Below are 14,095 nucleotides of genomic sequence, written 5' to 3' on the forward strand. Positions count from 1 at the left end.
TAACTGCTGACTTACAACTCAAATAAAGACTAAGTATTGCTTGATATAATGCCCCATTGACACCATATAACTGCAACGTATTGAATAGTTTCTCTCTTGGCACCTTGTCATATGCCTTTTCCAAATCGACAAAACTTAAATACAGATCTTTGTTATATTCCCATGCTTTCTCGACTATTTGTCGTAAACTGAAGATCTGATCCTGACAGCCTCTATTTGGCCTGAATCCAGCTTGTTCTTCACCCAGCTTTTCTTCCACAATTCTTCTCAACCGTTTCTCAAGTATACTTGCATAGATCTTGCCAGGAACACTCAGTAGGGAAATACCTCTGTAATTCTCACATTCAGTTTTATTTCCCTTTTTATATATGGGTACTATGAGAGCTCTACTCCAATCATCGGGAATTCATCCCTCTGTCCAGGCTTTCTGAACTATGCAGTGCAGCCACTGCAAGACTTTTATACCACCGCACTTCAGCATTTCTGGTCGAATATCATCTACTCCTGCTGCCTTTCCACATTTCAAGCCTTTGATGGCTTTTTCTACTTCAAGTATGGATATGTATTCCTGACTGCATGCCTGGTCAGTGTTTTTTACCACTGTGATGTCATCACTGCTTGTTTCATTTAGCAGTTTTTCAAAATAATTACTCCATACTTCAAGGATATCTTTTTCTCCTGTTTTCCATGTCTCCTTTATCATCTCTAACTCCTTTTACAGCACTCTTTCCTCCATTCCTAAGCTTCTTCAACAACCTCCAGAATATTTTGCCACCTTCTTGATATTTATTTTCTATATTCTTGCCAAAGTCCTCCCATGACTTTTGTTTAGCTAGTTTTACACAGTGTTTAACATTCTTGCATTTGTCTCTATATTCTCTAAGTGCACAAGCTGACTTATTTCACAGGAACTTTTGATATGCTTTCTTCTTTTCCTTCACTGCCTCTTTAACTTCCTGTGTCCCCCAGGGAGTTCTGATTTTTTTATCCTTGCAGACAACCTCACCACATGCCTCTCTGGCAGAATCAATCAATGTTTTTTTCAGAGTTTGCCACTGAATCTCCAAGGTTTGATTCCTGTTCTCAAACTCTTTCATTTTTTTTTCAATAATCTTTCTGTATTTTAGTCTACAGTTCACATCTGAGAGCTGCTCAACTTTTATTCGCTTTAAAACTTTCTTACATGTTATTCTTTTCAATATGAAATTCAATTTTATCCTGCTCAAGACTGAATAGTGATCACTTCCAATTTCAAATCCTCTGTACACTGTGGTGTCCTGCACCAGGGAGAAAACATCACTATCAACAATAACATAGTCAATGAGACTTTTCTTATTCCTTGCCTCTTCTCTCCATGTGAATTTGTGCACATTTTTATGTTGGAACATGGTGTTAGTAATAACCAGTCCATGTCCTGAGCAGAAATCCAACAGATATTTGCCATTATTATTAGCTTTGCTCTGTTCTCCAAATTTTCCCAAAATATTTTTTGTACGTCTCACAATCATTTCCTACTCTGCTATTTAGATCCCCAACAAGGACCAACTTTTTCTTTTTCGTTGTGTCAGTTGCTTTTTCTAAAGCCTCAAAAAATTCCTCCATTTCTACCTTAGTAGAACCTTCTGTGGGACCATAGGCACAAATAAGTCTCGTTGTCCAGTTCCCCATTCTCATATTTGACCACATTACTCTACTTGAGACTGACTGCCATTTAAGATTAGCCTCGTATTTTGTGTTGAATACTATGGCTACTCCTTCTTTTCCTTGATTGTCGTTGCCTGAATATAACATTTTGTATTTATTGTTTAGAAAGATCTCACCAGTTTTGGTCTTTTTTGTTTCAGTCACCCCTATTATGTTGATCTGGTACTTATCTTATTCCTCAGCTAGCTCCATTTCTTTGCTATTCAGTCTTCTTACGTTGATAGTACCGATCGTTAACTCTGATGATGTTGAGTTGGGGTTTGTTTTCAGATTTGTTCCAGTAGCTGACTTTTTGCTGTTCGCCATTGTTCCCTGGCGAAAACAACGGGGGCCTTGTTTAACCGGGTGACGCCCCAGCCGGCATTTGAAAGTTCTTTCACTTTTTTTTTAAAAATAATGAGAAGTTTACCAGTTGTAAGAATGTCAGTATAGAACTTTGTTAACCATAATCTTGCATTTCTTCCCAGATTAATCAAAAATTCTGGATGAATGTTAAAAAAACCAGGAGCCATACCAGGCTTCAATTCCTTTAAGGCTGCTTTAACTTCTTGCTGCATAAAAGGGTGTGCAAAATTTGAAGTTATAGGTGAAGACTTGCTAAATTCTTTTAATTTTCTCTTTATATATATCTTGTATACTTTTTATTGATTGGGATACGTGATATATTAACAATATGTATAGCTAGTTGATCTGGAGTGATTCTTGGTTGTTCTATAATCAAAGGAGCACTACCACCTAGTTTCCTAAGAAGGCTCCAAGCTTTACGGCTGGAATGAGTAAAGTCTATACCTTCAACTGTATTTACCCATTTTTTCCTTCGGGATATATCCAAGTTTTCTTGGAGTTCGTCTGCTGTTTTTGGGTCATTGTTTATCTGATATTCATTATAAAGTAATTCACATTCTTCGCTCCAGCCATGTATATAGTTATGTACATGGCTGGAGTTTATGTCATTGTTTATCTGATATTCATTATAAAGTAATTCACATTCTTCGCTCCAGCCATGGATATAGTTATGTCTAATGCCTCTAGGAATACTTTTTTTGGCAGCAAGCAGGACTATGCCTATAAATCGATGAAAATTAGTACTTATTGGAGATATCCAGTGAATACATTTATCAAGTTCATTTGCGTATTTATATCCAGTCAGCCTTTTTAAAATTCGCGTGGGATTGGCTTCTTTGATCTTACAAGTGGAATGGAAATGCCAATGTCAATTAATACTTGCATAAGGCATACTATGAGGAAAGTCGGTTAAGACCCTTCTCAGATTTTGCCTAGGGTGACCTGAATTATTTTTGCTCACAAGACATAAATCAGGGTTATAGTCTCTTTTCCAGGCCGCAGATCTAAAAGTGCCTTTGTCTTTTAGATCTGCGTAGATAAGTGAAGATTATTTAGTTTGATCCAATTAACAAGTTTTTCACCACATTCGTTGTTTCGAGCATAATTCCTCTGTTCATGGTGACTATTAAAGTCCCGAATATAAATTGCAGGATGTTCAGCAATGGGAATAATTTTTTCTGGCCAAGGTGATCCAGGTGGCTTATAAATATTCTTAATTTTAATATCTTGAACTTTTATCACTACTGTATGTATGTTTTCTACAATATTTTGAGATTGGAGAAAAACTTCTTTAAGACGATTTTGCACATACGTTGCTATTCCATATACTTCATGATAAATTGCACCAATACAGTGTAACCTGGAATGCAACCTCTTTTAAGGAATTGTTCAGGAGCAGTACGTGTTTCCTGGACTGCAGTCACATCAACATTGTTGGTTAACAATAATTTCGATAAATAATCGCATTTTGCTTTGTTAATAGATTCAATATTTAATTGACAAATACGTAGTGTAGGGCCAATGTTTCTAAATTCTGGTTTCTGCAAGTCACTATATTCAGTAGACATCATGAAATTGGCCAGGAGATCCTTAGGATGGACTGGCTGCCTATCGCTGTTGCTCATTTAGCACCACCTACAGGACACATATAGCCTTAGGATCGCTATGGACGCGAGCAACTTTGTTCCCCATTTTTGGTACAAAGAGCCCACTATGAATGTGGTGTTTCACTTTTCTGATAGAGAGAGAGAGTGTGTGTGTGTGTGTGTGTGTGTGTGTGTGTGTGTGTGTGTGTGTGTGTGTGTGTGTGTGTGTGTGTACGTGCGCACACATTCTAAGAATGATCTGTTTGTTAAGAGATACCCTATTTTGAAAAAAGTGTCTGGACACCCGATTCTGCAACAAAAATGGAACATTGCAATACATCATGTATGCCAAAATTCCTTTAAAACTGCAGGTGAGCTCCTCAGGCATCGTTCAGTACTATATATCGTCTACTTGTGAGACATGGCCACTGTGGAAAGGCAGCAGGAGTAGATGATATTCAACAAGAAATGCTCAAGTATGGAGGTATAAAAATATAATACTGTAAGATTAATTCAGAAGGCCTGGACAGAGGGATAAATTCCAGCTGACTGGAATAGAACTCTCATTGCAGAAAAATTGGTTGTCATGTATTCATGACCACTTGTCATAACAGGTTGTCATATATTCATGACAAGCATTCATGAATACATTGTCAGTGAATGATTTTTAGGAGAGGTATGATAAGTGTTGGGAACAATTGGTAGTGTGGTCCTCCTGTGGGGCGTCTTGGACTCCATGAAAATATTATGAATTAATGATTTTTTATAATTATTATTATTATAATTATTTTCTGTGGAAATTTCATTTTTCAATGTATAAATGTGGTATTAGTATTTTATTTTTAATTACATAAAAATTTCTTTGAACAGTGTCACTTCTTGAAGGTAGCTTGGAGGGTGTAGGTGCTTTAAAAGATATGAAAGAAAAACTCACTTCTAGAAAAGAGGTAAGATTGTGATACACAATATTATATTTGGAATCATTAAATAATTTTTAATATAACTTTTTTAAATTTTTAAAAAATTTTAAAATAACTTTTTTCTATTCTTGAGAGACACTTATGACATTAAATTAAGAATTATAAACACGTTAACACAAGAATATTTGAATGTAGTTTTCAAAGAGAGCGCTGAGGCCTTACTTCAATGCCCTAACTTGAATAACTTGAATCGAAATGACTGTATATCCTTGTGAAAAATATGGGAAAGTTTAATCCAGATAACACACTAAAAGTTTTTTTTTTTAATCGAGACCTTTAATTCTTACATTAGTCTAATGTTATCTTTAATTGAATTTATAAAGTAAGATTGTTATATGAAATTGCAAATTAATACCTATAATTTATTCATCACTCTGATGAAATTTACCTCTCTTTAATGCTTAGCAATGTAACATCATGCTGCTCATTTTCTACTTTTGAATGATCAATTGTTTGCATTCCACCTTGTAAAAACTGTTCCTATTAAGCCATTGAGGATAAGTCTGTTAGTTTCAGACTGATATATTTGACAAACATTAAAATATTCTTGTGTTAGCTTGTTTATAATTCTTATTTAACTTTTTTATTTTTATATATGTTTTGTAAAATGTATAAGAAATGTGTTAGATTTGTTTTGTCTATGTCAGCCTGTATATGCATATGACAGATTTGTATATGCCAGCCTGGTTGGCCAAGTGGTTAGCATAGCCACTCTTCAGCTAAGAGGCTGCTGATTCAAATCCTGCTTAGGGCATGGATGTTTTGTGATTGTCTTTCATCTTCATCTGTTCTTTCATACAATTATGTATACACTTTCCCAAGATGGACTGGGTCACCATTGGTGATGTAGATCCAGTTCTCCCGCATGGCAGAAAAGCCTTCACCTTGTAGTGGATGAAAATACAGGCTGATCATCACTCATCCATATGCAAATTGTTCCTTATATGCTGCTATAGATTTTATTAAAATTTGATATTTGGGCTCCATAGAAAAATTTCAGGATACTTCAATTTTAGTTTCATTCAGACTGTTTTCAGGGATCAAAAAGGAGTGTAATGTTTCAGTTGTATAACTCTATCCTGACAGGATGTATGCTAGAATATGTCCACTCAGTTCAGTTTTGGTTTCAGTTGGATTGTGTATGTTAGGAATACAGTAATAATTCTTCACTGCTTTAGTGAAATTTAATGGAATTTAGTATTTAAGGTCTAGTAAGATTTGTTGAATTGCCATTTTGCTTTTAATTATATTATTTTTTTGTGACACAGTTAGAAGAAAAGAAAGTTTTACCTACCATGCATAAACAAAAGTTGGTTTGTTGTTTCAGAAACCACACTGCAACTTTAGTTATGCTCGTTGCATAGGCAATAAATTTTATGACTAAATTTTAATCCTAAATACTAAATTTTATTCAATTCAATAATGCTGGAGATTAATTAGCATCATTATTTTGAAGCACTTTGTCATTATTATTTATTTATTTATTATTTTTAACTAATTATTAGTAAGAATGTTATTAACTGATCTTCATCAGTTAATAGCATTCAAAACATAAATTACAAGACAAAAAAATAATGTGCATTGATGATGAATTTAAACAAGGTAACAATGTGCTCAGGGACATCACTTTGAGTTAATGGGAAAATGCAGTATTACAGTTCACTATTACGGAAACAATGGGTACTTTTTTGTAATTCAAAAACAAGATTACATAAATTATTCTCTATTCATACAAAAAAAAATAATAATAAAAAAATGAATTGTTAATGGTGATTACTTTCCAAAACTCTGGCGTGCAATTAGAGCGGTTAAGATTCAGATGGTGTCATAAAGTTTAATAAGTTTGAAGTGATAGACAATCAAACTTTATCTACTAAAATACAGAATCTTGGTTTGATTCCAAAGAACTCTATCTGATATCAGTGGCAAAATAAGCAAGACCTCTCATATTCTAAGAATTTGATGTAGTCCTGATATTCTTGAATTATATCATGGCAGAATGGCCTGTCTGTTGAATAACAAAGTCAGCATGAACAAGGTACTTGATAGGCATTGGACAAGAAAACAGGTGGTAATTTTTCTTTGGTAGGTGGTAGAAAAGAAGAGACAGCTTCCAAGCTGGTTGGTTTGAAGGCGACATGTATAATACTTTTGAAGAATCTGTGCTATTTGTTTCAATGTTCCTTTAGGGTACAGAAATTCTTTCACATCAGATTATAATCTTGTTGAGGGATCACATCTGTCAATAATTTTGTGAATGATGGTTTTTATTATATTCATTTGTAGGCAGTATTATTTTTATTTTATTTAATTCTTCTAACAAACTGGTTGGAGCCTCCGTAGCTCAGTCAGTATAGACGAAGCCCTTTGGTTGGAAAGACCTGGGTTCGATTCCCGTCAGTGATGTGAGGAACCTTTATCTGGTCTCTTTCAACTAAAGGTGAGTTAGCCAGTCTCATACGGAGGAAGGGGGTTTTTTCACCCGGAAACTCGGGTTTTTTGTCCCCCAGAACAGGCAAGCCTGCCCTGTGAACACACACACACACACCTGGCTGCATTCATGAATATGTCCCAGCCATATGCCGGTCTCGAGCCTGGATAAAATGAAGGGGGGGTTTAGCAATGGCGAACTATCCTGTAAAACTCTCACCAGGAATACTTTGTGGGCAATGCCTACATAGTCACCTATGGTCGGAAACGACTGAAAGGGAAAATCAGACAATAAATGGGACAGACTGTGTGAGCGCTGTGTATAAAAAGTTTTGATAATACCTGTCTTCTGTAATGGATGATGGGTAAGGATGGATGTATCTAGTGAAAGAAGGTTTACTGTGAACGGTAAATTTAATATTGTTTTATATTAAATTAAGTAAAGTATGGATTATAATCCATACTTCAATAGTGTACTCCCATATCGTTCAATAGTGAACTTGATATGGGAGTACACTGAGTTGATTTTAGTAATTCTGACTCTGAATGGGACCAGATTGCAGAAATATCATCCATGAATCAATACCAGATACAACATTCTAGAAAAATAGTACTAAAGGGTTGACTTTCCAGATGGTCCATAAAAAAGTCAGCAAAATCTGGAGAAATGGGACTGCCTATGGCTGTTCCTTCAATCTGCTTGTACAGCTTATTATTATTACTATTATTATTATTATTATTCAGGCCTCCATGGAGTCAAAAGACTCATCATGGGAGATCCTTTCTAAGAAACACAAGTCTCTCAAGACTCATCGAAGGAGGTCCCTCCTAGGAAACACAAAGTCTATCATACCACTCCTTAAATGCATTGACCGTTCTCGCTCTCACCACTCCATCAGCAATGCATTCCATAGTTCAACCATCCTCCATGCAAAGAAACCACTCCTCACCCTCTTTCTCACAGTTTCCTTTCATGACTTCCTGGGATGGCCCCTTGTCACGACTCCTTCCCGCTGTTCACCCAAGCGAAAGAACTCCAAAGTGTCAACCCTGTAACCACCTCTCAACAGTTTAAAGTCTCAATCATATCACCCCTCCTTCTTCTATCCACCAAACTCTGCAGTCCACACTCCCTCAGCCGATCCTCATAACTAACATTGTACAGTCCTGACACCATCTTTGTTATCCGCCTTTGTACTCTTTCCACAGTTAATTTATCCCCTTCAAATCCTGGGGACAGATCTGAGAACAATAGTCTAAGTGTGGTCTAATCAGAGTCTTATACAACGGAATGATAACCATTTTATCTCTGCAGGTCAGTGTCCTTCTCATTATTGCAGCAATCCTCTGTGTTACCTTCACTACCTTTGCAATATGTCCCTAAATTTCAGGTTTCTATCAATCATCAAACCCAGAACTCTTGTCTCTCCTACTTCCTCCAGTTTAACTCCTCCCATAGAGTATGCAGCATCCCATCGATGTGTCCGAAACCTCAAGACCTTACATTTTGCTGCATTAACTGACATCCCCATTCATTTGCCCATCTATCTAGCTTATTCAAATCCTCTTGCAGGGCTACCACATCTGCACTATTACTAATACTCCTTCCCAGCTTCACATCATCTGCAAATAACCAAATATCCCTCTGCAATCCATTAACAATGTCATTGATATAAAGGTTAAACAATATAGATCCCAGTACTGAGCTCTGTGGAACCCTACTTGTAACCTTCTGCCTCTTTGATATTGCTCCACCATACACAACTCTCTGATACCTATCGGACAGCCAATCCTGAATCCAGTTGACCAATCTGACATCCAGACCCATGTGCTGCAACTTGAATATCAGCTTATCATGTGGCACCCTGTCAAATGCCTTTGCTAAGTCTAGGAAAATGGCAGTATATGCCTTTCCCTCATCTAATACTTTTGTAACTTTATCATAAAAGGCTAGCATATTGCTAAAACAAGAGCACCCCTTCACAAATCCATGTTGACTCTCACTGATAACATTACCCTCATCTGCCCAATGCTGTATATGGTCGCTCGCTACTTTCTCCAAGATCTTACTAACCACTGATGACACACAAACTGGCCTATAATTAGACACTTCCAGTCTGCTACCGCCCTTATGCAATGGCACTATTTTACCTTCCTTTCATTCCAATGAAAGGAAGGTAAAATAGTGGGCACCTTTCCTGCAGCCAGACCTTTATTGAAAAGCCAGGTCAACGGAGTGTCAGTTCCTTAGCACATTCTCTCAAAACTCGTGGTGAAATACCATCCAGTCCCACAGCTTTACTAATATCCAGAGTACTCAGTATGTGGAACACACTCTCCTCCTGCACCTCTAAACCTCGAATTTGCTCTATCTCTCTAGTATTCAAATTGACTCCTTCAGGATGAAATACTCCAATAAAGTGTTCATTGAACAATTTCACTATGTCCTCTGCATCAGTCACTCTATTCCCATTTTTATCCCACAATGTCATTCTTCCACAGTCATTTCTCCTCCTACTGGCCACATAGCTAAAAAATTCCCTAGGATTTTCCTTGGATCTAAGGGCCAATCTTTTCTCATATTCCAGTTTCGCCTTCCTTACCGTACCAGTCACTCTTCTGGCCTTATATTCTTCATGCATCTTCTCTTCACCTGTCTCCTTATATCTCTTCCATAGCCTCTTTTTCGCATGCAGCTCCTGTTTAATATTGTTTGTCATCCACTTTACTCCAAATTGTGTCCTCTTCTTCACTCATGGAATACAGCTTACCATTGCTGCTAACAAATATTCTTTCACAATTTCCCAAGCACTAATGATATCCCAGCTTTCCAATTCCTCCCTCTGCACGAAACTTCTCCAAGTTGATGTCTAAGACTATTATAATCACCTGCTTTATAATTCCACATACGTTCCCGTCTCTTTGATACTCCTGCATGTCTATTTATTTTTCAAGTCAAAACCATATGGTCACTCTCTCGAACTGGTGGGAAAGATGTCATCTCAGTTATTATCAGCTCTTGTGATGCCATAACCAAATCCAAAACTCTTGAACCTCTTGTTCCCTCTGTTACATCTTGCCTATGACATTTGTCCCTCAAGAATTCTAGAAATTCCATTCCCTTATTGCTACATGCAATAAGGGAATGGAATTTCCTTTCCCCAATCTATACTGCTGTAGTTAAAATCTCCCATAACAATCGTTCATCTTGTACTTGCCATGCTCAACTGTCTCAACATCTCCTGGTCCCCACTCTCTGTGCTCCTTGGTCTGTAGCAACACACCACTAAATATCCCATCTTCCCCACCTCCACCTCTCACCATATGTTTTCAAAATCATTAGTGTCACAGCCTTCCAAAGCCTCCACTCTTAGAGGACCTAGGTCATAAGCAGTACTCCACCACCATGCTTTCCCTTCCTATCCTGCCGAAAAATGCTGTACCCAGCAACTTCTATTCCTGTTATTATATCCTCTTCTGTCAACCACGTCTCGATGATCCAATAATCTTTGGCCAGGCTGATGCTATCAGTACCACCAATTCCTCTCCCTTATTCTGAATACTCCTGGCATTGGTATTAAGCATAAAAATGCCATTGTTTCTATACCCAGCATTATCCCATCTAGACTCCACTGGGCTCAGCGTTACCTGATGTCATCCCCCTTCTCCCAAGTACCCATTCCCACAAGAGGCCACCCCTGCTACCATCCACACTGGGACACACTGACTTGTTCAGAACAGCAATCTCTCCAGATGCCTACATCCTTCCTCATTCAAATGCAAGCGGTCTCTCGCATACAATTCCTCTCTGCTCTCAAACGCACTCCAAGCATCCACATATTTGAATCCTCTCTTCTGACACATTCTTGCTATTATGTCATTCAATATTACTGCTCTTCTGCTCAGCTCGACATTATTATACCTAGGCAACACACACACACACTATCTTTCCTCTCTGTGTCTTCTTTTGTACAGTCTCAAGCAAGAATCTGATATCTCTCGCTTCCCTATTTACACTACCACTCAAGTCATTTGTTCCCACCATCACAATCATCTCATCCACCCTTTCACCTCTCTTAATTGCCATAGCCACACTTTCTATCGTTCCTCCTGGCAAACACTCCTCACACATCTTATCTTGAACACCACGGATCATTGAGTCCCCATACATTACACCTCTTACCACCATATTCGTCGATTGCTCACATGCATCCCTCACTCTCTCTCTTGTAACAATTTCTCTCTCTGTGCTCCCCTACTTACCTGCTTCCTGACATCACTCTATCTCTAGTCCCTTGCATTCCTCTCATTCCCTCTCTCCTGCTGTTTCCATTCTTTCCTCTTCTATCATTCCTATATCTGACTCTCATTCCCTCTCTTCTACTTATCCTATTCTCACCTCTTCTATTATTCATACAACTCTCTCTCATTCCTCTGTTCTACTGTTCCCATTCTCTCCTCTTCTAGCACTCCCATAACTCTCTCATTCCCTCTCTTATACTGTTCCTATTCTCTCTTCTTCTACCATTCCCATGACTCTCTCTCAATCCCTCTCCTCTACTATTGTTCCTATTCTCTCCTCTTCTCTCATTCCCATAACTCTCTCTCTCTCACTCCTCCTCTGATTCATCTTGCATTCGTCTCTTCCATTCACTTAATTTCATCTTTCACACTTCTCATCTCATTCCCCAGACATTCCACCTGCTCTTTCAGCTCATCTCTCTCTCTCTCTGTAAGTCAGCCACTCTTGTTTGCCATTCATCCTCTCCCAACTGAGACTATCTCCTAAAACTTCAGAATCATTCAACCTTTCCATACACTCCACTCTTATTATTTTATTCATACTTCTTTCGCCCTCTATCATACCCATCATCTCTCTCTACGTGGAGAATCTCCTATCTCTGACTCAACGAGGTCAGTTATGGTCATTTCTAAATCACTAAGTTCCTCCCATTGCCTGCATTTTGTGCATATACGTTTTCCCCCTTCTTTCTCCTGCCACATATACAATCGCCAGGACACATACATTCTGCAAGTTCCGCATGCTACAAAATCCTGTATGATATCGTTCAAAATGGATCCTTAAATGGGGGGGGGGGGAGACTTGGCGATATGCCATTTCTAATTTTAACTGCCGCTGCCGCCATTATTTAAAATAGTGTCGCTAATTAGTGTCAAAAAATAAATGCTGAATAAGTATCAGGGAGTATAACTATAAGAAAAAGTACAAACAATTTCAAACAGAACATTTAAGTACACTAGATATAAATACATAAAATGAAATAACTTAATAATGAAAACTTACCCTTTGTCTTGTCTTCCACCGTTATGCATTCGATTCTGACCCCGTCTATTCAGTAACCAAAATACACAATATCGCAACAACAAGTAACTTCAAAAAACGACCACTGATGGACACTCTTATTCCAGAAAACAACTTAGCACTACAAAAACGGACTATTCACCAATTAATAAGCACTTTCTTCAGCATAGCTCAAATTCCCTGCTACATGCTGTCATGTAAAATAAGCCTGCATTGATGATGAATTTAAACAAGGTAACAATGTCCATGGAGACATCACCTTGGACGAATAGAAGTTTTCTGAAGTAGTATCTTAATAAATAGGAAAACTACTTCAAAGGAAACCACAAGGTTGCTAAACGTAGAATTCTCAGTCAAGACAATCAGTCAGAGGGTTGTGTATAGTGAAGTGAAATTAAGGCAAATGAGGTGTCTAGAGAAGTGCCCCAGGGCACTATACTAGGATCATTACTCTTTAATTTGTATATTAATAATATAGGAAAAGATTTAAGGGGGTGGGATATTCAGTTATTTGATGAAAATACAAAACTGGGAAGGGCATTTGTTGATAAAGGTGATGTAGATATCCTCTGCATGATGATTTAAATAAATTGGCAGTGTGCATAAAAGACAGTTATCAATTTAATGTTGCAAAAGTGTAAAGTAATGCACTTCAGGATGAAAAGATTGCATACTTTGTATCCTATTAATGGTACTGGATTAAAGGAAATTCATGTGGCCAGGGATCTGGGGGGGGGGGGATGGTGAATAGAGCTTTGAAGTTCAAAGGACATATTGCAAAAAAAAAAAAAAAAAAGGTTGGTAAAATAGCTCAAAGGAATGTTGAAGAACACATGGACAAGTAAAGGTAGAGAGGTTATTATCCCTCTTTATATGGCTATGATTTGACCACATCTTGACTGCTGTGCAGAGATTTGGTCATCTGGATTTCATAGGGATCAGGAATGTGAGAATTCAGAGATGAGTGACCAAGCTGGTGACATGTCTGTGAAAAATGCTCCCTATGAGGATAGGTCGAAGGTGTGTGGATGGCAGAGTTTAGTTAACAGGTGGAAAAGAGGTGACATGATAGAAAATGGGATTCTGTAAGATTGTTACAAAAGAAATTTTTCAATACATGATGAGTAGGGAGAGAATAAGGGGTGACTCCTGGAAGTTGTGTACACAGTCTTGCCATAAATATTGTTACAACTTCTGCACATCCACATGCTGCCCTCAGAATTGTGCGAGCCCAGTTCCATTAGTGGTGCTGTGCGCAGCCAATATTTGCATGTTTATCAGTAGAGAAAGAGAGAGAGAATTCAGCTGCAGGTTAACATGCATTTGGCAGATTATGAGAACTGTGTAACTTAATAGCACTTTATAAGTTGGAATGCAGCCACCTATTATTTTCAACATGCTAAAACACTTGGGATCAGTAGGATATTTGTGTATCGGACTGTTAACTATCATAACAATAGGAGACATTCTTGATCACCAAAGAACAGGTCAACCATGCTGTGATAGGACACAACAGCTTGTTAGGGCTGTGAAGCATGCCCCTGCCATAATCCTGTGAGAATGCAGAACGTGATGTTGCAAGAGATGAGCATTTCATAGAAAATGACAGTCATGTTAACTGATGACCTGGGATGACATCCTATGTCGTTCTACTGGAGACTTCCTAATGCCTCAACTTATGTGGCAGAGGGTGATAAAATGAAAGGCACTTCACTGGCATTATGTGA

General features: G+C 37.9%; 1 protein-coding gene across 1 annotated transcript in view; it reads left to right on the forward strand.

The window, feature by feature from the left end:
- Sec8 (exocyst complex component secretory 8) overlaps positions 1–14,095 on the forward strand; it is a 519,950-nt gene that overhangs the window by 110,287 nt on the left and 395,568 nt on the right. The window contains exon 7 of the mRNA XM_090392988.1: positions 4,506–4,582. Within this exon, the coding sequence (XP_090249114.1) occupies positions 4,506–4,582 (77 nt within the window). The remainder of the gene's footprint in view (positions 1–4,505; positions 4,583–14,095) is intronic.

The sequence above is a fragment of the Typopeltis vanoorti genome, chromosome 5 (assembly GCF_054136105.1).
Source record: "Typopeltis vanoorti isolate ZY-2024b chromosome 5, IOZ_Tvanoo_1.0, whole genome shotgun sequence".
NCBI classification, from domain to species: domain Eukaryota; kingdom Metazoa; phylum Arthropoda; class Arachnida; order Uropygi; family Thelyphonidae; genus Typopeltis; species Typopeltis vanoorti.